General features: G+C 43.0%; 1 protein-coding gene across 1 annotated transcript; it reads left to right on the top strand.

The window, feature by feature from the left end:
• The first annotated feature begins 4,408 nt into the window (after nucleotides 1-4,408).
• hoxb7a (homeobox B7a) lies at nucleotides 4,409-10,367 on the top strand. Its single transcript, XM_041958032.1, has 2 exons — nucleotides 4,409-4,985; nucleotides 10,102-10,367. The coding sequence occupies exons 1-2, from the start codon at nucleotides 4,409-4,411 to the stop codon at nucleotides 10,365-10,367; spliced, it is 843 nt and encodes a 280-aa protein (XP_041813966.1).
• Nucleotides 10,368-27,088: the final 16,721 nt, after the last annotated feature.

Below are 27,088 nucleotides of genomic sequence, written 5' to 3'. Positions count from 1 at the left end.
CAGTGAAGTAAGGAGGGAGAGGGGAGAGCTGGGGGAGCAGGGAGGCTGTAAATGTTGGACAGGATGGGGTGAGGGTGGGTGAGGGAGGGTAGGGGGCTGTTTTTGTCTTAACTGAGGCCATTGGACTGCCCCGCTGTCTCCACGATTCAATCGATGGAGGAACTTGTGTCTCAGAATGGGACTGGAGGACAGGACGGACTGTCTGCTGACTGTACAAACCGCGGGGAGGGGGGGAAAAGACGCAACGAAGCAAGAAAGCGAACTTTAAAAAAAATAAAATTGACGCGGGCGGGGGAGGGTCACACCAAGTCAAACAAACATAGTCTACTCTAGTGTTTAAAACAAAGAAAAAAGAAAGAAAAATGATAGCTTCCTTTCTTTGTGGAACAATTATTGTGGAAACATTTCTATATTGTTAGAAGTTTATCATTAACAATTTTATCTTTGGCAGCTGTATAGTTTTTAAGTTAAAAATGATGATGGTGCACTTTTTACTGTACTTCTCACTTCTATGTTGTTGTTGTTGTTATGGCAATGATTGATGATGAAGATGACGGTGGTGATGATGATGATGATGATGATGATGATGATGATGATGATGATGATGATGACGACGTAGCAATTAATGAAATTTCCAACAACATGAAACTGCCTATTTATGCCGTTTTAGTAGGTCGGGTCTCTTTTTTACACACTCTAATTGTCGTTTCGCGTTTTAGTTCGTTTTTGATCGATGGTGTTTGTTTTATGTTGTCTTCCTTTTCTCTTTTTGGGTAAAAAGCATGCGCACAGTGCAGATTAAAAAAGAGAACATTCATAAAAATAAAAACGAGGAAAAAAAATGTAATAAAAATATTGAGTTCTGCATTTAATGTGAAGCCCTGTTGTGAGTCAGTGACGGCTGTGAGAGCTGATGTCACCGTGCTGTTGAACTTCACTCAGTTATCATGAAGAAGCAGCTGGAAGTCAGAAGCATCAGCCTGTCAGCTCTCCATGAAGAGAGAGAAAAGGCGCTTCCCTCCTTCTTTCCGCTGCGTTTTATACGCACCTTCTCCTCACCCTTTCCCTCACCCTTTTTCCTCCACCTCCTTTGCCTTCACCTCTCTCATTCCCTCCTCCGTCTCTCTCCTACACTCTGTCAGCACCCAGACTGATAAACCCGTACAGTTCACGAGGCCAAACATTTAAGCCTCGACTCGGAAATCTCCACTTAAAACAACAGACACTGCCCCCACCCACCCACCCTCTCACACACACACACACACACACACACACACACACACACGCACGCACGCACGCACGCACGCACGCACGCACACACACACACACACACACACACACACACACACACACACACACACGTTATCCACATCCTATCCAAACATCACATTATTTATGGTCTGGTCCTCCACTTACAATATTACAGGCCTCTATATTCACCATTACGCAGCCCTCCATCATCATCACGAAGTGGACGGATTGTTTCCACATGGGGAGATCAAACACACCAAGCGTTCATATTAACACACGCGCATACATCTTCATCCCCTGGACTTCAGCTTGTTGTTCGGACGCTTTGGGGAAACAGCGTCGGGGTGCACGTTGTGTCTCACGTGGAAAGCTGCGACAGGAAGTCGACACAGCTGAGAGAGTGCGCAGGGTGCAGGTGTGAGGGTCAGTCAGACACACAGAGGTGGTGCGGGCTTCACCTACACCCCGAACTGTCTCCACCATGTGAAAGTAACGGACGGTAAGGCGGCGGATTTAAGGTACATTTCTCACTGAATGGAGGGTCGTTTTGTCGGTAAAAAAAAAATAAGAGCACAACAATGCAACTCAGTGCATATTTTACAGTGCTGTTGCAGGCCTTTCCACCTTGTTGCTGCTGTATTTACGTTTTAACAAACCAACATATGCAGAGAAAAATTAATGGGCACCTTTACTCGTCCCAAGTCAAACGGGGTAACAAAAAGATCTTTGTACTTCCATAAAGCTGAAGAAATTACCACAAAAAAAAATCCAACTCAAAGAAGTTTGGTCTTCAGCATGACTCAGTTTCCTTCAGCTTCAATTGTCGAGATAATGACATAATCAGGGCTGTTTTACAAGTACTTTCACATGCTTGTAGCGCTGGTTGCAGCAAGTAAGATAAACCCATTAGTGTCTATTGGTCTCTATAGACAACAATCTAATGCATTTATGAAATAAAACATGTCAGACTTTGTCGGGGATGGAACTAAATCTGCTGTTCGGCCCCAAGTGACCCCCTAACAACGACCACTGCATGGCTCCATGACTCTAAAACGCATGGCTCTATGCACCGATATCATTAACCACAGCTTGAATGTGCACCAACAATAAAAAAAAAAAAGAGAGATTCTAAAATGCAAATTCTCACAAATTTAGATGAAATCAAATGAACAGGAGGAGCTGACACACACCATCCTGGAGGCTCAGCACAGTCAGCCACAGTCACAGTAATTCAGCTTCCTCAAAGCTGACAAACCTCAACCCGCTCTTTTGAAATTCTCATCTGCATATCGATCAGTGAGCGAGTCAACTGATTGTGCACATGTTGTGAACTGAGTCATATGTGACAGAGAAAATAAGGCTTTTTTCAATCACCTCTGCTCAGTGGGATGTGAACAAATCTTGATCGGGCATGTGATGTCACGCACGGAATAGTCGGCGCTCCTTTGTCCCCCCTGTATGAAATAACAGCAGCGACATGACGCGCTTTTGAAAAGTTAGATGACTTCATGGCACCCTGAGGAGGAGATGTTTTGCGCACGACACACCCAAGCCTTGCTCACATACCGGTGGGCAAAACAAACAAGAAAAACATTCAAAAGACATGAAAAAGAGACGTGGATTTTGCGCAAGACGCACACAGAGCGCTCACAGTTCTTTCAGTGCTGGTGAATCAATCAATCAAACAAACAAACAAACTCTTTCTATTAGTTTAATCGTGCCAAATCCTTCCATTTAGGAAAACTAATCACTGGATTTTTTCGCACGCACAACTCCTCTTCGGCCTGTTAACCATTACACTCAGCACGGAGATTTCATCTTGATGAAGTCAGTGCTGCGTGGCGAGGAAAGGTCAACGTCACGGTTACGGAACTGAACACGGAGCCGAGCACCTGCACGCCAGGTGAGTTTCCTGCGCCAGATCCAGTGCAAGGGACCTGAACTAATCAGACGCGATCTCAAAGGCGGAGGTGATTTATCTTGAATGGCCAGGAGAGTGGGGACACTCCAGCACTCATACCATCAGTTATGATAAAATGTGCTTTCTCTGGGTCTTCTGCTCCTTTTTTCTTTTCTTATTGGAATTTATCATGGATTCAGCGATGTGTCTCCTCTCTGAAACATAAACCCTCGCTCGCTTCCAACACCCACTCAGTCTCTAGTTTTATTTGCCTAGCTTATAGCTCTAATATTTCAAGAACCATGTCACGGTGGTAAGAATTATTGACCTGTAATTCTTTGTTTTGATTATTAGCTGAATTTAAGTGGAATGCGGCCTCTTGTAGCGCAGCGGCTGCAATCTTTCACTGTGAGCGTTATTGCAGAATGATTTTCAAAGTGACACGTTTGACTGCTTCCATATACGTCCCTCGCTTTTGTAATGGTGTTTACACGTCTGTTACTCTGCCTGCAGTGACCAGTCAGCAGCGGTACACTGTGCGCTGGAGGCGAGCAGCGGCCCGCTCTGCTGTGCTGTGTGGGACCCTCTCTGCTGCAGGTGTGGTCTCCACAAAGTACGACGCTGGTGGAAAACAGGGGAAATCCATCTCCTCTTTTAGTCTTCTCGGCAACTTTATGTACGTGCCTAGCGCGATTCCATTCCAAGTCCAATCAATATCACATCTAATGGTGTTTTCCGCTTTTTGCGCACGACTTAACCCGCTTCCAACCTGGCAAGGACAGTAAAGATTGAAGTTTGAGCTGGATGTTTGTCAGCCTCAGCCCTTTGGTTTTCCAGCTCAACATACGCTAGGTGATTAGTGGACACGTTTCGAGCTGCTGCGTATTGATTGTATTATATGGATTATATCGAACGCTTTGCTTGTGTGTGTGTGTGTGTGTGTGTGTGTGTGTGTGTGTGTGTGTGTGTGTGTGTGTGTGTGTGTGTGTGTTGCAGTGGTCACTCCCTGTCCGTTGCAGCTAATTTCTTCCATTATAATATTGCATCCGGAGGGAAACCCCGTCGGCCATTGGGCATCTTGACATCACATGGCCCTGAGGTCACGTGGCCCACGAGGCAATGGGAGGGAGGAAAAGACTGGGGTGGGGTAATTTTTTGGTGTAAATCTAGACAGTAATACAGCGCCAATAATTCACGGCGCCTCGTAAAAAGTCGACACTAAAGCGCCCCAGGCCTACAAATCACCGGCGCCAAATTATGAGTTCGCTAGACTTCGCCAACGCGCTGTTTTCAAAATACCAACAAGTCGCTGCGAGTTGCTCCGCTCTGCTCTTCACAGACTCGCCAACTTCTCCCTTCCCGTCTTCCTCTATCGCTCCTGCCGTGTCTTCTTCGTGCGCCCTCGTGTCCAGCGGAAATCAGTTCCATGTCTCCAGTGGGAGAGGCAACGGAGGGCTCCCTTTCCCTCCCTCCTCGTCTGCTTCATCTCCTTCCTCCTCCTCCTCCTTCCCCTCCACCTCTGCCTCCTCATCGTTCCGTTTGTCTCTTTCGGGTTTGAACCGGAGCAGCGGGAGTACTCAGCCCGGCGCGCATCCTTTCAGCCCCGCTCAAGTGCGCGCAGGAGGGGCTTACAGCGCGCCACGAGCCGGGGCGCTGTGCTTCTCTGCGCAGGGATGCGCCGCGGAGCGGTTCCCCGATCCGGCCCAGCTCTGCTCACTGACCACCAGGTACCCTGAGCCGGCCTGCAGGCGGCAGAGTAGCCCGGAGCAGCAGCAGCAGCGGCGGCAGTCAAACGAGGAGGGGCCACGGATTTACCCCTGGATGAGAAGCACAGGTGAGGAGGGGGGGCAGTGTTTTACTAGAGAGAGCTGGGAGTTGGAGTGTGTGTGTGTGTGTGTGTGTGTGTGTGTGTGTGTGTGTGTGTGTGTGTGTGTGTGTGTGTGTGTGTGTGTGTGTGTTAATTACGTTAAACGCTCTTTAAACTGTTGGCCCGGTTGCGCAGCGGCCACTGCCGGTGGCTGAACTATGCCTGTCTGCCTCTTTCTCTCTGTCACTTTTTACAACCTCTCTCTCTCTTTGCAGATCTTTTATGGCTCTGCGACCTCCATAAAACCATAATTTAAGACTTGGTGAATATTCATTAGGCGGTATTGTGTTTAAGAAGGGGACAGTCGAGCGCAGGGGTGGCTGGAGTATTATCCCAACCTGTTTGGAAGTGAAGAAAACCTCTAAAACCTACAGAGAAAGTCTTCTTCCTCTCATGGTTATCGCTCATATTCAGTGTTTGGCTCAGTTTAGCTCAGCCTCTCGTACCTGATAGTGTTGTGTTTCTCTCTCAGTTCTAGCTTCCTCACTGAAAGCCCATTGTGCTATTGTACTGTCGCCACAATCCGCTAATACTATAAACACTATAAATTAGCAGATGGGTTTGATCTCTGAATGCCTGCCCTTTCCCCCAATTGTAAAAGCGGTATTGTGCGACAGAAGCGGGCTGGATGCTGAATGGACGCGGGGCCTCGGAGCCTCGAATCACAACAAACAGACAGAGCACAAAGAGCATTTTTATGTTTGCGTTAAAATACTGAATGGCGGCGCGTAAAAACTGGGAAATATGCTGAGAGTCTTCGTGCGTAAAAGTGAGGGAGGTGTTTTTTTTTTTATCTCTCAATAACAGCAGCACGGACCAACACAGAGACATGAGAGCGTGTCCATCGGTGCGTTCGCGTGGATTTCTGGAAGCGCTTCTCTGACTTTATGTGCGTAAATCTGGTTCATGTGGAAAACTGGTCCATTCACTTAAATTTTTAGATTATTTCAGTTAAATGATTACCGCATCTCTCTCTCTCTCTCTCTCTCTCACACACACACACACACACACACACACACACACACACACACACACACAGAGGGCAGAACAGAGAGAAATCAGGTCCCTACCAAGCCGGAGAAACCTTCTGGCAGATGCTGGACAACTTCCTCATTAATGTCCGTCATCGCGTGTGCGTTTCTGTCGCGTTTGTGTTTCTGTGTGTGTGTGTGCGCGTGTGCGTGCGTGCGCGCGCCCGTGTGTAACCGCGTATGTGTGGAGGAAGAGGTTGTGGTGCGAACCAGCCAGCTTGTATAATGAATTTATAGATTTTAATTTAGATCGGATTCCAGTCCAAAGCCCAGACGATGATGGGAGGGAGAAGTCCCGGATGTTCCCGTTAAAACCGGCGAATAGGACAAACACACGAGCGCTTATTAGAGGAGGCGCTCAGGGACGTGCATGTGGGCATATATGAACACACTAACTCACTACTTGTTTTTTAAATGCTTTTTTATCTGTCGCTGCGCGTGCTTGTGCGTGTGTGTACGTGTGTGTGAGAGAGTACAATACAGTCCCTTCTTGTTTCTGATTGCCAGAGAATTCCAACTCGAGCTCGAGCGCAAATAAATCACCGCCGACAGGACGAGAGCAGAAAAATATTACCAATGGAGATGAATTTTCTCTCTCTCTCACTCTCTCTCTCTCTCTCTCTCTCCCACACACACACACACACACAGAGACAAAACACACACACACACACACACACACACACACACACACTATGCGGCAAAAAGGAAGTGGCACACAGATAAAAACGCACACATACATACATACTTAATCACGGACACTTCCATGCTGCTGACATTCAGTCACCCACACATACTGACTGCTGTCTCCAATAATGTGTGGCGCGCGCACAAACACACGCAGAGGCATACACGCGGAGACGCAGGCGGAAAATGACTGTTTGCAAAGAAATTTAATAGAAGCTTATAAATACATATATATATACATACATATACGTACATGTATATGTATATATATATATATATACACACACACACACATATATATATACATATATATTTATATATATACATATACATATACGTATATATATATACATACACACACACACACACACACACACACACACACACACACATATATATATATATATATATATATACATATCCAGAGCATCTTCAACCAAAAATACACTGAAGAGCACAGTTAAAAAACAAAACAAAACAATACAAAATCATCATTAGAAGTTAAGTACATTAAAAGTTCACAGACCAGGCAGAATTTTAGGAATACTGAGGTCTTGGACCCTCATCCACCTTTCTCTCCCAATTTTCATAATGTATGGCTTTAGTTCAAATTGCATTAAATGACTTGCATTTTCTGCACATTTAATTTCTCAACATGATGGTCTGAAAGCCATTTCCACACTGCCAAAATAAGTCACAAGGAGAAATGTTGCGATGTCAGTATGTCAGTATGACAAGGACTGTCCCCAGTCCTTGTCATACTGTGGTCCTGCAGTCAGTGTAATAAAGCTCCTACCTGCAGTGTCAAATTACAGCCAGGACACGTCTGCATGGACAGCTTGTAGTCTTTGCCAGCGAAGGCTGGAAAATCAATATTAAATCCAAGTAAATCCATTTTCTTTCTTCAGCTCATTTACAGCCAGAAAACGGACAGTCCATCGCTGAAGATTTACGACCCAAAGATTTATGTCATGTGCTGCAAAGATGAGGTGGACTGATTAGCGTGTAAAAAAAAATCAGTTTTATCTTGTCTCCTCAGCTGCAGTGGCCTGTAATGATTACAGAAGTCAAAACATTTAGATTGCAAGTTGTCCATCAGTTGACCCTGCACAGCTCTGTATTTCCTGTGTTTATATCCTCATTTCTTCTCTCGTCTGCTCACTGTTTGCTCCTGTGAGGGTTCCAACACAAAATCTTCCATCACACATTTATGAGCCTTCACTAAACACCAGCTAATGCTGTTAAAGTCCACACAAACAGACACAAAGCCCAGGCTGAGTCCTTACAGGCTGGTCATCGCTATTTATTGCAGCTCAGATGACAGTCTGCAGTCTGTGAGGCTATTCACACATCCAGTAGAACAGCACAAATGTAGCACAAGCCCTTCACCTTAAAGCTGCATTTAATCTGTTTTAGTGTGAGTTTGAGAGTATCTCATTAAAAAAGAAGGAAATTCAAAAATGCTGAAATTGAACAGCTTCTCAGCAAGCTTGCATCAGTCTCACCTCTGGCAGTTTGCACCGACTCACCTGAATCCCAGAGAGTCGGCAAAGGAGCATTCTTTTCAGGAGGAATCAGAGGAGAGGAGTTTGTGTGGCCCACAGACGACCTCTGAGCTGTGAAAATGTGACCCAGTTTCTCTTTAACCTTCAGGCGCTGCGTGACCTCATGAAGACAGAAGGTCATCGTGGTCTTGCTCAACACTGACTCATGCACATTTCACAGAAGGAGTTTTTTTCTTTTCCTTTAAATCAAATTAGTAATGCTCCAACTTGTCTCTCACAATGTTCGCACACGGATTATAGGTCTGTCTCTGCTAACTTTATTTATTCAGGGAAACCCTTCTGGAAGAGTCTCCGCAGCACATCAGCAACCACAATCAGATTTTGCACCCTCTCCCAGCCCTTTAATAATGTAGTCCACACACATCTCCTTTAAGGCTAAACACTGTGAGGTAAATATTGAACAATGGCCCAGACAGACAGCAGCTGAACCCACAGTTTAACCACATCTTTTAGTAACTGCTTTACAGTGTTTACACAGCCACAAGTCAAATGTGTTTGCCAGGAAGTGGAGGTGGCAACAAGTGGCTCCCAGGTTTGGACTGAGGCACCAGGATACAAGATATACATCTCCATCATGTATAAAATGGAATTAAGAGCTTAAAAGTATTTATTCATTCATTCATTTTGGCTCTCAATGTAACTATATAGTTTTTGATTGAGACAGAATAGAGGCTTCATTCATAAAATGCTAAAAATGTTTTCAATTACAGCTTGAGATTATTTAAGGTAAAGGTTTGTTATTTAAATTTATATTTTTATATTTATATTTTATTTTATTTTATTTTTTAGAAATGTAGTAAAAACAAACATTAGAAACAATTTAGCCAAACTAACCTTTTGTCTAGGATGCACAATAAAATATCTTTATTAATTTGGTCATGTGTGGCAGTCAGCTCTAACATGCTGGAATTTAACAGCTACTGAAGTTGTTTTCTGACTCCAGCCACAGTGAGCTCACTGTAATGTTGATATGACTTTCCAAACTACATCAATCAAGTGGAGGAAACATTAAAATTAACAACAACAAAAAAAAAGTTAATGTCAAGTTTAAGTCATAATTCAGAGATTGTAAATGATGAAATAGAAAATAAATAAGTTCTTACTCCCTTAAACCTTTAAGATGAAAGTCTGAAAGGGGGAGTCAAAGCATTCTGATGAATTTACAGCCAACAATAGTGCCTAAAGGCTCCAGTCCCTTTTTTTCCCGGGAGTTGCTGTCCTCCACTGAGAAGCACCTGATTCAGCAGCAAACTGCTGTGAGATGCACAGAGAGCCCTTTGATTTAACAGCTCATACTTTTCCAGTGAGTCGCACTTCTAACTTGGACCAGAATTTTTACTTCATATTCCATCATTTGACTAACCACAAGTCATTTTATCTTTAGCACTGCAAACATTTCTTTTCTTTTTTTTAATGCTTTTACAAAGGGTTGAACCAAAATATTGAATTTAACCTTAACTCCATACACAACAAATTAGACACAATAAGTCAAAATTCTGACTTTGAATTAAAAGTTTGAGACAATACTGTGACTCTCGTTATTTTGAGTTCCCACTCATACTTTTCTTTTCATTAGAATCTATTCAGGTCTATTTTTTCTCGTTTTCTGGTGGAAATGGACTTCCATAATGTTGACAAAAAGAAAGAAAAAGAAAAATATATATATTTCACTGAAGCCTCTCCTCAGATGTGGGAATTTCTTTTACAAAAATATGAATTCATCATCATATCAGATGAGCTGAGTGTGGAGCGACTTATTTAGATACTCCGGACTGTTCAGGGATTATGTGTCCTTGTGTGCAGGGGTCGACAGAAGGCGCGGGCGGCAGACGTACACGCGTCACCAGACGCTCGAGCTGGAGAAGGAGTTCCACTTCAACCGGTACCTCACGCGGCGACGACGGATCGAGATCGCGCACGCGCTCTGCCTCACGGAGCGGCAGATCAAGATCTGGTTCCAGAACCGGAGGATGAAGTGGAAGAAGGAGAACAGGTTGACCGGGAGCGGTTCCCCAACAGCAGCTTTACCGACTGGTGAAGAAGAAGAGGAGGAGGAAGACGAGGAGTAATAATGACTACTATACCGTACACTTTAAGACATCAAAGAGTTTTTTTTTTTCAGCTCTCCAATAAAGCGCGGAATTAAAAGTGACCTTTTCCCTGCAGTCAGGTTATCGTCCTCAAGCAAAATACATTTACAATGACAAACATTTGCTTTTTTACGAGCAATCTAAGCTTTGCTTTACTGCCGTGTTTTATCATTATATTATATTATATTATATTATATTATATTATATTATATTATATTATATTATATTATATTATATTATGCTAAAGAAGCATACTCCAAATAATGCAAGGTGGTTAAACTACCCCACCATGTAAACATCAGATTTTTTTCAGTCATGATGTTTTAGCTCCTCATGTTGTAACGGTAGAGGAATGACTGTAGGGAGAGGAATCAGGGTTCTTTCTGTTTTTTTAGAGATTCATAGTCATGTTAGTGTGGCACTCTTAAAGGACCCACTTCTGTCATACACCACAGGTAAAGCTCGGGTTCTAGTCAGACTGAGTCCCTGATGTTAGAGCCGCAGCAGACAGGGATAATGCAGTTGTTTCACTCAGTGAAACAGCAGCACTCGACTTCAGCAGACACAAAGCTTAATGTGAGTGTTTGTAATACCTACAGAGCAAAGAAGATGCACAGGGATGAAGCAAAACAGATTTGCGTTCTGCTGCTAGAATATTAGACGTCAGTAGCATCTCTACTGGTGATGGTCATGAGTCCACAGAACACCACCCACTTCAGAGGGGTCTTTATGCCTGGCCACCAGCCGCACTCTGCCCAATTTTCTGAGCATTTGAGAAATAAAAAAACATTCACATTTAGCTGATTTAGCTTTGCCTATCTGTTAAATCAACTTCCCTTACAGTCTACGTGTTTCCCAACCTTTTCTACAAACATATACTGCAGAGGTGAACGTTATATTTTCGCTTTTGTGATTTTTTTTTTTAATCTTTCAATACCAGAATCACAAATACCAAAATCAGCCTTTAAAAAAAAAAAAAAAAAAAAAATGTTTGTAATTACTGAGGGTATACAGTTCGCCATTGTATTTTAAGATGGATTGTGGGTCTAATCCTGTTCCTACTTGATCATATTTTGGTTATTAGGCCACTGACCATGGCACATACCATGAGAATACACTGAGCTGAATGCTGAGATGAATTAATAACAAAACATATATATATTTGATTTTTTGAAGATGCAAGCAGTACCACTGAAAAATAATAGTAAGGTGTTATTTCATTTCATAATTGCCTTTAAAATAACATTTTTGCTTCTTTACATGGAACTAAAAGGGATATCTGAACATCTGCCTCTGAGATCCTGTACGAGTTTATGTTTCTACATCTCTCCTAGAGTTAAGATATCTACTGGCTTCAATGCTTTAATAAAATAATAGGTTTTAATTTTTGGTTGTTTTCTGTATTTGCACCATGATTTTATGTTGTGTGAGCTGACTAAAATGCACCCCTTCTTGTATGTAAATAAATACATTAAAAAAGTTGTCAGATGTCTCAGTCTCCCTGTTATCTGGAAATATTTTAAGATAGCAGCTTCAAGATTTTCACACGTATTCAAGATAAAAGTAACATGAAAATAACGAGACTATTACTATTACAGCCAGTCAGTAAGACTGTCAGCAAGAATAAAACAAATTTTAGCAAAGAGCTGACACAACAACTTCAACATGTGGTTCTCTAAATCTGGATTATGTGTCTGGAGAAATGTGCGCTTTGACAGCACTTATTTCATCCAGTCACGCTCCAGTTTTGAGCCAGTTTCTGTTCCAGTTATCCTGCCAATGTTGGAATGAGCAGGCAAGTAAGTAAATAAGTAAAATATGAAGTTAAGTTTAGGGTTATTATGTGGCATACAGTCCATCCAGGACAGGTCCAGCTGGTGGAGGATTTGTAATGTGGTCAGTTTTCATATTTCATTCAGTTTGTCATCTCTCTCTCACCAGCAGTCATCTAGCAGAGTCACCAGATGAATCAGATGTGAAAATAGAAATCTGAATTCAGTTCGGGACCAATGTTTGATGTTCTCATGCGAAAATTCCTCATCTGTAAAGACATTTAAACATATTCAAACATGCCGTGTTTCATAGGAAAGGGGTGTTTGTGTTGCACACTGAAGCTCCTCGCAAGAAAAATATCCAGGTGAGAAGAATTTCAGTTGACGAATACAGAAGGTTTGAGCGACATGTGTAGAAATGTTCCTACGAGGAAGGAGCGTTTTGCAGAAAAAAACCCAATTACCATTATACCTGACAGGCGCGCGCTGCAACAGAAACGTTATTAAGTTCTAACCATCCTTTATAGGCTTCACTTTGACTTGAGAGTGTAATCATGACTGCCACAGATTATAAAGCACAGTAATGAGTGCCAATGCGCTCTTAAAATATCCTCACCTTGTTTACAGGTTTAAATGTATCCACGTGCTTTCACCCCCCATTGTTACAGCTATTAGCTAAATAGCATTCAAAGTTTCAGCATTTACACTTGTATCTTTATTTAGCAGCAGAGCAACCAGGGCTCCAGCTCCCACCCGCCCTCTGAAAATAAAAAACAAGGTAAATATATAACACAAGGTCAATTCCAAACAGGATGTCTTCTGACTTCATGAACATGGAGGCTACATCACATGAGTGGGCTGCTAAGTATTTAATGCTAACAAACCAATTTTATCTGATACTCCATAAATAACTATTTTGATACTGAACAAATTATTTCTGTAAAGACATCCCATGATAAAAATCACGAAATGTGGTCGAAAACACAAAATTAGCAAGAGGAAGTTGAGTTAATGTGAGATTTGTTTGAGTTTTCAGGAACAGCGTATCAAGTTTTTTTTTTTTTTCTGAAACTGACTGACAGCCTTCTTACCATTGGACGCACTGTGAGGTTGTCGAAGGCGTAACGCATAACACAGACTGAAAACACACAGAAAATGATGTGTTTTGGCTTCAGTGTCTGAATGTGTTAGACAAAAACGAGGGGAAAAAAGCTTCGGATTTACTAACACTGACATATCACTACCCTTCTGAACTGGACCAACAAACGACACATAAAGCGGTGGCCATTTGGATCTCCGTCACCAGGAAAGTATTTAAAATATATAAACATGAAGTCATTACCAACCAGACCAACACAGTGCGCGAATATCTGCCACCAAAATCGAAAAGGAGATGATTTTTGGAGTAATGTCACAGAATAAAGTCCGATTTTAAAACACAAACTATAATAACACGCTTCGAAGGAAGGCTCCTTCTTAATAAGAGCTATACTGGAACCTTGTGAGAAGGGAATTTTAATCATTCAAACATTCATTATCTTTTGACGATTTCTTAGTGTCCATGTGGTTTAAGGCAACAGCAATAGATTTTAAACTGTATTCCAGACAGACAGACGCACTTCCAGCTCCCAGGCAGCTCCCTGCAAAACCTGCCAAGCTGCGGGCAGTGTCCCCACCTTTTACCTGCGCTCCTTCACAGCTGTATGTACCAAACATAATTAAAAAAAAAACAACTTTCAGGTCTGCTCCTCTCATGCTGCACAAGTCTCACCAAATCCAAAGGAAATTTTCTGGGAGCCATGGTTGCCTCTGGAAGTCTTCTGCTGTCTGCAGAAACCGCAGTGACCTGGCTGGGCGGTGGTGTGCGGGGGGATGTTATAGCAGGTCCTAATGTCTTTATTGCGTCCATGAAAAGGCCGGAAACCCCAATAAAAGCCACAAACACACAAAGAAAGCAACAGGATGGGGACAGAGCGGCCGGTTTGTGCCTCCTGTGCTGTGTTGTTGCTTTATTTTCTGTTAATTTTTAACTCGGGACGTTTGCAAAGAGGAAGCGGCGGATCCGCGTCTCCTGCCAACCAGACAGCGCGCAGCTCGGAAAGGTCACATGTGGGTCACCGAAGGTTTAAAATCAAGTTTTCTTGGTTTAAACAGGATAGGAACTAAATCTGTGCTGGAATTTGTTTTTTTTGTTTTTTTTTTTTTTAAACCATCCAGGCCTTAATTTAGACAAGATGGCGTCCTTTACTGAGCTCTACTGATAGGAGTTTGGATGGATCATTTACGCACGCACATATCCTGGCATTATTCGTACATTAGAAGCTGTAAACCGGAAGCTTTTTAATACAGAGAGAATTAGAGAGTAATGCAGACTGCAGACCGAGAAACAGTTGACCAGGTATATTGTGTAGTGTCAGTCATATGTGGGTCGTTGCGGGGATATGTGATTTCTTTCTTTCTTTGAATGTGTCCAAACCAGCCTTTTCACTCGCTCGGTATTCTGGTTGTGGTATTGAGAGCTTCAGAAAATTTAAAGCACTGAAAATATCACTTTGGACAAATTCTACATCTCCACCGTGCGGTCTTATTGAACAGAAACACGAATTGTCTGTGTCATATACAGTTGCAAATGAGGCGGCACAGCATATTTAAGAGTTAGGAGGCTTTAGATTTGGGCTCAGGTTCCCGGGAAGATAGGAATAAAAAACAAAACAAAACAAAACAAAACAAGTGAATGCATAATTTAAACATCTGAGTCAAGCAGCGGAGCCCAATCCCCCTCCAAACATTAACCGTTAAAATTCAGCGTCCGTCAGCGTCATTCAGGTGTGTTTTCACGTCACATTATGAGGCAGTCCTCCTCTAAAAGCACTGTTTTAACTGTTGCATAGCTACATTTTGTGTTTAAGAAAAAGGAACCACTGCGGTGTCTTTGCAGCGTCTCTGAGCATCCTGCGGCTCCGGGCCTGCAGGCCGTAAAATGGTGACGCGTTGCCGCATTGCGAAACCGCTTTTACGCACGGCTTTTCAGGCCCGCGCCACCTCTCAGGTGAGCACAAATTTCACTTAGCTGACTTACAACAGCGCAGCATTTCACCCCCTGCAGCTTGGTAGTGACAAACAAGGGCCGTGCACAGATATGGGAAAACTGGTGAAAACTGGAGCTGTTTCCGTCTGGAGCCGCAAAAGAATGTATTAAAATAACAAGCCTCACAATCATATTTACCTTGGTGGTTTGTGACCAGAAGAATTTCCTGTTTCCATCATTGAAACTGAGATTTTGCCAACACAGCAGTGATCACCGTTGTTCTTGGTTTTCACGCGTTGTGGTGCAGCAACCAGCGCGCCAGACTTCACCTCGGGGCTGCTTCCACTCAAAGACATCTTTATCTTGGATCTGCATTGGCCTCCTTATGAGACACTGCGGAGGTTTATTCACACCAGACACTGGTTCCTCTCCCAAAAACACTGAATCATGCTGGTGTGAATCGCTCGGAAAATGCGCTCTTTCTGCTCTCATTAAGGCTGACATTTTGATACGGAAACATTTTCACATCAACATCCTCTAACAATGGGGTGTTCAATACATATGATCCAAATATAATGACTACAGAGCTTTGTTTGTTCTGCCTGTGACACCATGTATTGTGAAGTTCTGTCCGTCTCATTGATCACACGTGTTTTGTTTTTTAATCTTTTGGGTTTTAGTCTGAAAACATTCCTCCAACCTGGACACGCAAATAAAGAAAGCGGCCGTATGTTAGCGCAACATACATTTAAGAAACACCGCACAAGGAGACAAGGAAAAGAAGAGGAAGAAGAAGACAAGAGCAGAATTCTCCATTTCTTTTCTGTGTTTTGTGAGCCGCTGGCTTGTTGTTTTTAAGAGGGGCAGAAGGAGAAAATGGCGGCGGAGAGAATGAGAGAAAGAGAAGGAGCAGCTCCCCTCTAGCAGCACTCCATGAAGAAATGCAATAAATTCCTTGTTGTTTTATGAAAATTTACAACTTTGTGATACAAGTTTATGAGTGGCCGCGCGCGGGGATTGGCCGACGGGGTGGTCATGTGGACGCGCTTAACGTGAACATGAACTTTTTATGATTTCCCAAGTGGCTATATTGCTGCTGCACTCCGCTCCGGCCCGAGCAGCCGCCTCTCCTCCCTCGCTCTGCCCAGGACTCGCAAGGCGCAGCGCGGAGCCCGGCAAGGAAATTAACGCGCGGCTATAATTAAACGGACTAGTTAATGAGAATACTAGTTGTGACTATGGAAACCGGCACGAGGAGACGTTGACAACAACCCGCCCCCTCCCCCCTCCTCCTCCTCCTCCTCCTCCAGCTCTTCCTCCTCCGCTATGGCTCCGCGCTCCGTCTGGTCTCGGGCTGCTGTCTACGCTAAATCGGCGGACCCGGACAGGGACAGTTCCGCTGTGATGAGGCGAAGAGGGCGCGAGGCGCGAGACCAAATCCGGGAAAACTGTCCGGAGATGAGCTCATTATTTTTGTTTTTAAATATGAATCTATATTTTATTAAATTTGTCTCTTGTCACCGAGAGGATGATGATGATATGGGCGGTGATGAAGATGACGGCGGTGTGTTGACGGCAGGGTGACAACGGGGGAGCGTAGGCTAACCCCCTTGCAATTCCTCGTCATCCTCACCTCCTCCAGTCGCCACCCCTCCGTCCAATTATCATCCATCCGGTCCACGCATGGTAGGGCTGTCTCGTGCCATTCCGGGGTGCTTGGCCGCCTGCACGCGGGGACCAGAACTGAGCTGCAGGTGTGTGGGGCTCGTGACGGATTATCAACAAACGGTAAGAGGCATTCATGCACGTTCCTCCTCCGGCAGCCCCGCGCGCTCTGCTGCATGCCCGTCGGTAAAGCAGCCAAACAAGTCAAACTGCAGAGCTTTGTGTGAGTGTGATGCTTCTGGTCGATGCATTTACGTTATAAATGAGGTGTTACTTTTCCATCTCAGATTAAAGCGCTTCCTTGCTGGATTAGGCTCCACGATGAATTATCCAGATGAATTGGCTCTCTAAGTGGTGGGATTAGCTGGCGGAAGAGCCATCCATCGGTTAGAAGTCGGCTGTTTGAGATCCGGAAGATTAGCTGACATCTCTTACCCGATGTCGTGTATGGTGTTGCTGAGGGAGGGGGTATATGTTGATGAGAGGGATCCTGGCTTTGATGTGAGGGCAGGTGTGCTGGATTTGACACTTATTCAATTTATTCTTTAAAGAAGAGAAACCTTCACTTCTGGCATCTGTCTTGTGTGCTGTCTGTACCGGCTGCAGGGAGAGGACGCTAGCTGGAAATGACTCCCTCTATCTCCCCCTGTATGTGTTTCTGCCTCTCCTTTAATGCTATCGGTGAGTGTTTCACTTCCAGAGCAGTGGAAGGGCTTCCAGGTTCTTTCAGCTGGCTGACAGTGTGTGTGTGTGTGTGTGTGTGTGTGTGTGTGTGTGTGTGTGTGTGTGTGTGTGTGTGTGAGTGTACACGTACGGACACAGGAATGTTTTTCTATCTTGGTCCGTCCAGCCTACTTTTATGACTTTATGACTTTGTTTCCCTTCTCATTTCCTCCCTGCGGCGGGCGGGGTTTTTTTTTTTTTTTTTTTTTTTTTTTTTTTTTCAGATAACCGGCCCCCCCCCCCCCCCCACCAACACACACTGACAAACACATCTGCAGGTCTGTCTGTCTTCTCTTTGGTCTCCAATTTGTTGCTCTGTCTCAAATATCAAACAACTCCACTGGAGGGAATCCCTACATCCCACACACACACACACACACACACACACACACACACACACACACACACACACACACACACACACACACACACACTGCTGGTCTTTTGGCCTGAGAGTTGGTCTCTGCACCATTAATGTCTGTGCTCGGCTGCATGTCAGTTCCTCTTGTAACTAAAGAATGCTTGTATTTCTGCTACTGTATAGGACAACAACCACGTCCTACTAGTTTACGTGTAAGTTTGGGCTAACAGCAACATGATATATTTATCTTACAAAATAATAGTAGTATAAAGTCTTCTTGTTCTTCTTCTTCTTCTTCTTCTTATTATTATTGCAATTATACCTGTATAATATTAATGTCAATTATATGTCACGGTGTACAGCTAAATGAAGATTCGTGATCATGTGTAGATCCGACACAGAAATTAATTCCTGTAGCCGGGAAATGATCTCTGGTTGTAAGAGCTATCTGTCTCAGATAACTCTTTAATGGCTTTATTTATGGTATATATATTTTTTTCGAAGTCAATCATCAGACACACTCATAGACATTTCAAGATGCACATTCAAATTGGGCACCTTGGATGGCTTCAGATATGCGCTGGCCGCCGCGCCTCCTGCCTCTCTGTGTGGGTGAACACGGGAATATCAGCCCTGTCAGTACCAGTTCAGTAACAGTAGTATTATAAGCATGAGTGGCCCCCTACGTTTCCCACAAAATATTACTCTGTTGTTAACTCAGTATGGTTTTAAGTTTCATTTCGGACTATCAGGATGTTCATGCCGATACCATATCATATTAATGATGAATAATTATTCTTTGCATCCAGTGCTAACGATTATTAAATAATTATATTTGTATATGTGTATAGCAACTAGAAGGGATACGTCATGTTAATAGATGCCAGGCTTTAAGAAATACAGTTTAGGGACTTATGTTCATAAACCAGTTTCTTCTTTTATTATCACAGCACAAGCATTTCTCTGTTCGTAGACCAAGAGACGCAACATAACGAGTGCTCCGCTCAAATCTACGATACTGATATTGGCCCATGTATAGTTTGTTAATTTAAAAACTTCACTTATAAATTTGAATCTATTATGAATCTTTTTCAGAATATCCATGTCATAATCAACACATGAGAAACCTACCTTATGATGAGAGAAACACTTCTGGCACTGCTTCGTCTTTACTAGTTATTTACATGAGATTGGCCTACTCCGGAGGTTATTCTTGTTGTTAATAGTAAGTAAGTAATGCAAAATTATTATTGTTATTTATAATTGATAGGCCTAATAGTCTTCTCGTTATTGGTTAGTTCGGACAGGAGCTGCAATTCTGTCTTATTTCAGGCTGTTGTCTGTACCAGCAGCAGTACTATCAGCGCGTGTGCATTACCAGTCAGAGGACACAAGTCAAGTTCCTAACTTTATTTATATAAACATGCATTTGGTACAATCTCGTCATTCACATCCGCAGAACAGATCAATACAAACTTACATCACATTTACACAATGTACATGGCATATTCTAATACAGCACATTAACAATCACAACATATATTTAAATTACGTTTTAAACTAAACCTATAACAATATCAGTTGTAAAAAAATCATGTTGTAATCGATTATGCACATTGTAAAGGATCAGGGGTTGAGTCTTTGAGAGTGTGAGCATGCAGCAGCGGTGGTCTCACGGCCACGCTTCCAGGACCGTGGTGTTGTTCGGCGGCGGTGTTCACCGGTGAGCCGCCCAGCAGCCCCGACACGCTCCTACAAAACGCTCTGGTGCCATCTAGCGTCGTGTTGGCAAAGGTGCCAAACAGTCACAGAAACACACACGCTTCAGTTTTCAGGGTAGTACCCACTCATCGAGGACCTTTATCCGATCACGCTTCCTGGCGTCGGTACTGAATGTGTCTCTGCCGTCGTGCGAAGGTGTGTTGTGCTGTTGGCTGTGTGTGTGTGTGTGTGTGTGTGTGTGTGTGTGTGTGTGTGTGTGTGTGTGTGCTCTGTATAATGTCTGACCTGTTCACAAACTGATGATGTGCCCGCGTCTTCACTTTTTGGTCCTCTTTGGAATGAAACCAGACCAGCTCGTGTATGTGCGCGCACGTGACCGCGTGTGGTATGTGTGGGGTGCACAGTTTGTCTTTTGTCTTACTGGTTGTTGGCTACTTCTTTCTTTCTTTTGATGTCCATGCAGAGATGGGGGGCGTGGAGAGAGAGGGTGAAACCAGCTTCCCTCTCTCTCGCTCCCCCAGGTTTGGCCTGGCTGCTGTTACATGGTGAATGAAGCGTGGAAAAGCGCGGACAAGAACACACAAATGGGTTATCTCTCTCTCTCTCTCTCTTTCTGTGTGTGTGTGTGTGGGTGTGTGTGTGTTGTGCCTAAGGAAACAGAAGCCTCGGATGTAGAATTTGTGCAGTTTGGTCAGGGTCGCTGTTTCGACAAACACGGGCAACCGGCAGCTTCATTGTGCGCGTGCATGTGCATGTACGTGTTCGTGTGTGGGTTCAAATAATAACTTGTCTCTACTCTGTGTCTACTCTTTAATCGTATTTACTGTCTCGTTCATCAGTCTATCTGCTGTGCAACCTCCCCAAATATATGCATCCAGGTGTGTAAGAGTGTTTGTGTGCTTGACGTGTGATTACTTGAAAGACCCCGATGCGGGAAGGCGGGGAGAGGCAGTAATCCACTGAGCTGTATGTAATTTATGACTCCGCAAGTATTTGACTTTAATCCGGCATTCAAAATCAACTTCAGTGCATAAAGATCAGATGGAAAAATCAATAGTTTGACCCCTCTCAACTATTTTTTTTTTCTACTCGACAGCCAAACACCTCAATTGCGTTTTCTATGTGGTTAGATGATGACTATCTCGACACGAGCTCAGAGGGGAATAATTCACATTATTATTCAGCTGCATAGAAGCGATTTAAATTCATCATCGTATTGACACATAGTTAATCTCTACTACACTTTTGTTATATAAATGGTAATTTAGAATACCAGGCTCAAAGCTAATTAGTGAAAGTTATTATCTATTTATTGTTGGCAACTGAACTTTAGTATATATATTTAACTATTATAAAATATATTATTATTATTATTATTATTATTATTATTATTATTATTATTATTATTGTTATTATTATTATTATTATTATTAACATCTAAAAACACTTTGCTCCAGCGTTTACGAATACAGTAGCATAATAACAAATGGCAACTACTATTGTATAATAAAACGACATATAATAGAATTACAATAATAGTAATAATAATAATTATTATGGTAAAAATAATAGTAATTAGAATTATTCGTCTATAAAAAGGCTATTTACATTTCAAAACTATTTTCTCCCCGGCTATGTTTCCGATGAACAGCTGTAATGAATTAAAGTATTCTGATAATGATGACGTGGACTTGCATATGCGCGTGTCCGCTTCTCCCGGCTTTAGCAGAGACTTAGAGAAAAACAAGCGGCCCTCCACGTGACGCTGCATTCATATGTCCGTTAATCTTTAACTCATCCTGGGGCCCTTGTGTGGCCGGGTGCTCGCGCCCACCGGTACAGTCCGGTGAACTGACCCAGAGCACGAGCTCACGGTGCCGTGAAGGACGCGGCTAGTCGTGCTGCCTGGGAACGATTAATACATTACAACAAAAAAGCACTTGTGTGGCAGTTTCTCTCAGTTTGTCATTAACTCGTGCAGGAGAGGTCGGTCAGCGCGCTCGCGCACACGCACAAACACTGCTTCCAATTCAGTGTATCTAGCCTGAGCCTTACTTACCACTCTAAAAGCATAAACATTATATGTGTGTAAACCTCTACTGCTGCTGTGAAAGGAAACAGAAAAGTGTTTCTTCTTTTCCTCACATGATGTAATAAATGGATGATTTACTTGCTGATTAAAAAAATTGACTTATTGCCAGCCTATTGTAAAAGTTAATGGAAAGTTACGGAGCAGATACCACGTTTGAAGACCATCTCTAATTTTTAGAAATAAAGTTATCCTCCATCACCCGGTGATAAGAACATAAGAACAGTGTGTGTTTTAAACAATTTTCCAATTTAAAACAAATTTTAAAGCGTAATAGCCTACTTGAAAAATGAAGATATTATAACATGTTACACATGCAAAGTTCATTTTGAAATCATAGCTGAAATATCAACCGTAAAGGAATATTTAAAACAATATCTAGGCTAGTGTAATTTTCTCTCTGTAATGTTTGAAATCACTATCTGCGTTAAAATAAATAAATGTTGAAATAAAGTGTTAATAAAATAAATTGCAAATGTTTAATTTCAAACACAGTTAATTATTTCACAGTGCTTGTTAATAAAACTGAGTGAAATGCAGGCGATTTGAGTATTGCAGTGGCTGAAATGAACTGAAGATGAACTGTACGACGATCGTTTGTGTGTGTGTGTGTGTGTCTGTGTGTGTGTGTGTGTGTGTGTGTGTGCACGCGATTCTTGTGTGCAGCACAGCACATTTGTTCATCTGCTGTTTGCTGCGGGCCTGTTTTTCAGTTCGTCGCCATTCCACGGACTTTACAAGGAGTCATAAACGACCATAAAACCATAAAAGTGCCGAGGTCTCTCTCTCTCCCTCTCTCTCTCTCTCTCTCTCTCTCTCACACACACACACACACACACACACACACACACACACACACACACAGAGAGAGAGAGAGAGAGAGAGAGAGAAACTGAGAGAGAGACGGGGTGAAAAGAGAGCCATAAAGCTATAAAACAGCAGTCTGACTCTTTCAGCTTTAATTGTCGATAATCTCTGAAGTTTGGTCAGATTCCTGGAGTTCCTTCAGCGGCTCTTAACTGTTTACACCGCAGCTCTATCACAGCTGTACCAGTCTGAAGTACTGGAGCAATACAGCATGCTTAAAGTTATTATTATTACCATTATTATCATTATTATCATTATAATTATGATTGTTATTATTATTAGCAGTAGTAGTAGTTATGAGTAGCTGTTGTTGGTAATAATAATACATATAAAATTATTGATTTTTTTCTTTTGTTATTTTTATCTTCATGCTTCACACAACATGTGAGTCAAATCAACGTCAGAGAAAAGCCCTATAGTCCTATAGGAAATATGGTCGGCGCCTCGCTTCACTAAAGTAGTTCAAAACTTAGTTCCTCTGAGAAAAAACAACATCGAGCAGACTATTTCTGTATAAATAATGTGCAACCAAGGATTAAAAAAGGCCAACTCTACAGCAACATGTAGCCGTATAGCTATTATAACACATGTCTACGGCATCTCCAGGTGGAGACAGGAACAAAAGCAGTGCCAGGTATGGCGCGTGACGGACGAAGTTCCTCCCTCCTTTAAAGGTAGGCTTTGTCCTGCTATTTTCCCTGCACGTCTCTCTCCTTCACTCTTTCTCACACAGATAAACCTGCTCCGTCTCTCTGTGAGCATAGCTACAGCCTTCCACTGCGGACTCTTCCTTTCTTTTTTTTCCGTTTGGTGCCGTTCTCCGCTTCTCTCACACCGCAACACACCTGCAAAGACCAACACCAACACCTCCACACAGACACATAGCGTGCAGGCTCCGGTATGAATATTTCAAGGCGGTCACATGATACTGTAGCAGAATGGAGGTCACACCGTTGCCTGGCTGAAGCGGTGGCCTGTGCCATCTGCCTGACTCTTCAGTTTCAGCACACTACGGCTGATACTCAAATATTCCCGTTTCATAAAACATAGGGCTTCAGCTACTGTGTTCAAACACGCCAAAATAGAGCTGCTAATCTATCCATGCCTCGCTGATAAACCTCTGCTTGGTGTAATTTAACGCTAATATGTGAGGATTATGATAAAAACTTTCAATATTTAGGCTTTGGTATAAAACTTGTCTGTTATTTTAAAGAAATGATGCATAATTGTGTCACTATAGGATTATAGCAGACTATATTTCTAAGAAGGCTAGTGACACTTAAACATTGACCTATTTTTCATAGGATTTCATGTAAAAACACTTCATGTTATGATCTTATATCTGCAGCTGTTCAGGGTGAATTTGTATTGAATTCATTTTTTTAAATATTCAAATTCAGATTGTACGTTACTGAAGCAGGTTGGGCTAACACTATCCAGAACAGCTTCCTCTTCATTGTTCACATACTTATGAGTTATAAAACTTCATAGAAGAGCATTTGTCTGGAAACGCTCGAGCCTCGCCTGCTGAGGGCTGTCATTAATTTACGCTGCGTGATGCCATTTAATTCAACACACGGTAAACACGTTTTAACGGCATATCAATCCAGTCTAGTTGTTTTACACAGACTGAGCTCAGGTCGCACTGTGTTGATACACTCGTGTTGGCTCGAACTGCAACACAGGATAAATCTAGACATGTCACTCTTCTGTCAGAAAGTCATATTTACGCTCCAGGCTGCTGAGCGGGTAGATTAGCGCTGATATTAAGACAAAGCCGCGACCATGTTAAGACCTTACGTGCTAATGCATGTGGGCTGTGTATATATAATAATAGCATTACCGTCCTGTGTGTGTCCCAGGCTGTAGGCCATGCCTGTCCTGTCCCCACCGCTCATTAATGATTAAACCACAGTCAGCTCCAACACAATGCTGCTGCTTCCCGTTCCCACAAAGCGGAGAGGAAACGGAGCGTCCTGTCACGGAAAGAGAGAGGGAGAGGGAGAGGGAGAGGGAGAGTAGAGAGAGAGAAAGAGAGAGAGAGGTCAAAACGAAAGTTAAAAAGAGAGATTCCCCATCTATCTGCGTGATCCTGCACATAAAGCGAGAGTCGAGGATTAAATGTATTATCTGTCTCCCCGCTCTGAACAGTGTTAAAGAGAGAAGACATGGAGGAATGGACACGGGTGGGAGGGTAAAGTAAAAGTAAAAATAGAGTCTTTGTCTCTATTTGTCAGTCGGACTGTCTGCAGTTTGGCCACGCAGACAAGCCAGAGCCTGTAGTACACAGACAAGACACAGAGAGGGAGACTTATTTATGGCTGCGGTTATTTTACGACCTCAGCGACACATATTCCGTTTGTAAGTGCGAATGAAAAGCAGGCCGAGCTAGCTTTTTCTTTTTTTCTGTCGGTCGTTCTTTGTTTTCACCATAGAGAAACAGTAGAAACGGGATAGCTCTTTCACACTTTTGTAAATCGAAAGAACAAAATAGTTAGCGTTGCTATGTGTGTGCAGCCTACTCTTCTGCGTCTACATTTTATTTACATTTATTACTTTTAAATTATGAATTTCGAAAACAGGAAAGCTATTATGGCTAAAAGTAGCCACAGTGACGACACAATAAGATATTAATTATCATCATATATGTATCTATGCATACTGTGTGTGTGTGTGTGTGTGTGTGTGTGTGTGTGTGTGTGTGTGTGTGTGTGTGTGTGGATAAATAGATATAGATTTGGTATAGGCCATGTGGGTTTAATGCATTATGGTGAATATTTATGAAAAACGTTTTTAATTATTAACAAGAGATACATATTTTTACCATCCTCTTTCAATGAGAAATTGATTATAATGATGTAACATTTTATAGAAGCAGTTGCTTCAGTTTTCTTTTTCAGACTGTGCGTTTTTTAAACATATATAATTTATATATTTATTGCCAAATATAGGCAATTTATTCCTACAATTGCTGGTTGCATTAGTGATAACATATAAAGTATTAATAAGTACCATTTTTTTCTTTCTAAAGACCGTAGTATGCATCTTCTCGGCTAAATGTAACATGTGTACACATATATTCCACTTGAATGTCTATGGCTCCTGTGGAAAGAGTTTCAGGCGCGAGGCTGTAATCAGTGTCAAGAAAACCGAAAAAATGGGAAACTTTGAGATTGTTTCTTTTCTTCTTCTCCTTTTGCATTTCAATCTAATCAGTGTCACAGAAGAAGAAAACAATAATTCATTGCACACATTGATCAAACAGAATAGAACCGGAACACTTCAGCTTTAACTTTGTACAGACACCACAGTCTGGCACTGACTGTAGTGTTTGTACAGAGAACACGGGACAGCTTCACCTGGGCTGTCTCTCATCAAAGAAACATTAACAGATATCAGATTATGTTCAGAAAATCCCTTCCAAATTATCAGTTACCCCTACGATGGATAAAATAAGCGCGACGAAAAACCTGCGGTAAGAAAAGGACACACACTCACAAGCGCGCGCGCGCACACGCACACACACTGACCTGATGGGGGGCATAAATCTACCCACCGATCCAAATATACCAATTAGAAATGTACAAACACCTCAATTATGGACCTGCATAGCCCGCATTATATTATAGGCAATCTCTCTCTCTCTCTGTCTCTCTCTCTCTCTCTCTCTCTCTCACACACACACACACACACACACACACTCACACACACACACACACACACACACACACACACACACACACACACACACACACACACACTCGGGACCACACATGACTTTTGCGCGCTCCCGGCTGTGATTTACGCTCGCCAAATTCATTTTAATGCGGACGGTATTATCTGCAAAGCGCCGGGAATATGTTTTATTATTCGGTTGCCTCTGGTGGTGCAGCTACCCCCTCCTCCCCACACCCGCGCCCCGTGCGTGTGTGAGCTGCTGGTTTTATGGGTCCAACAACAGACGGAGGAAGACACACAGGGAGAGGAAGAATCAATTTAACGCGCGGAGGATTCCGGTGTGATTGCGCAATCTCACCGGGAACCAGAGGGAGATTAGAAAGAGAGACTGAATGAGAATTAGAAAGAGAGAAAGCGAGTGGGAGATTGAAGAAGGGAAATAGGAAAAGGGAGAAGTGGTGGGGGAGAGTGGGGTCGCGGTAGTTCCCAGCCCCCATCCTCTTCCTCCTCTTCTTCCTCTCTCCAACGAAAGGAAAGGGGGCGAACGAATGCCAGGCACGGAGGCTTCCCATTGGTCAGTCTGAGGTCAGCTGGTCGCTGCCTCCCCCCTAGACCCCTCCTCACCCCATCCCGTCTTCTCCACACACACACACACACACACACACACACTTGTTCTCCCCCGCTTCTCTCTCTCTCTCTCTCTCTCTCTCTCTCTCTCTCTCTCTCTCTGTCCCACACTGGCACTCAGCCACCCAGATACCCCTTCCCCTCTCTCACTCTCACCCTACTCACCCC

The sequence above is a fragment of the Chelmon rostratus genome, chromosome 17 (genome assembly GCF_017976325.1).
Source record: "Chelmon rostratus isolate fCheRos1 chromosome 17, fCheRos1.pri, whole genome shotgun sequence".
NCBI classification, from domain to species: Eukaryota; Metazoa; Chordata; class Actinopteri; order Chaetodontiformes; family Chaetodontidae; genus Chelmon; species Chelmon rostratus.
The sequence above is the reverse complement of the archived record's forward strand: the minus strand, read 5'-3'. Positions and strand labels throughout refer to the sequence as shown.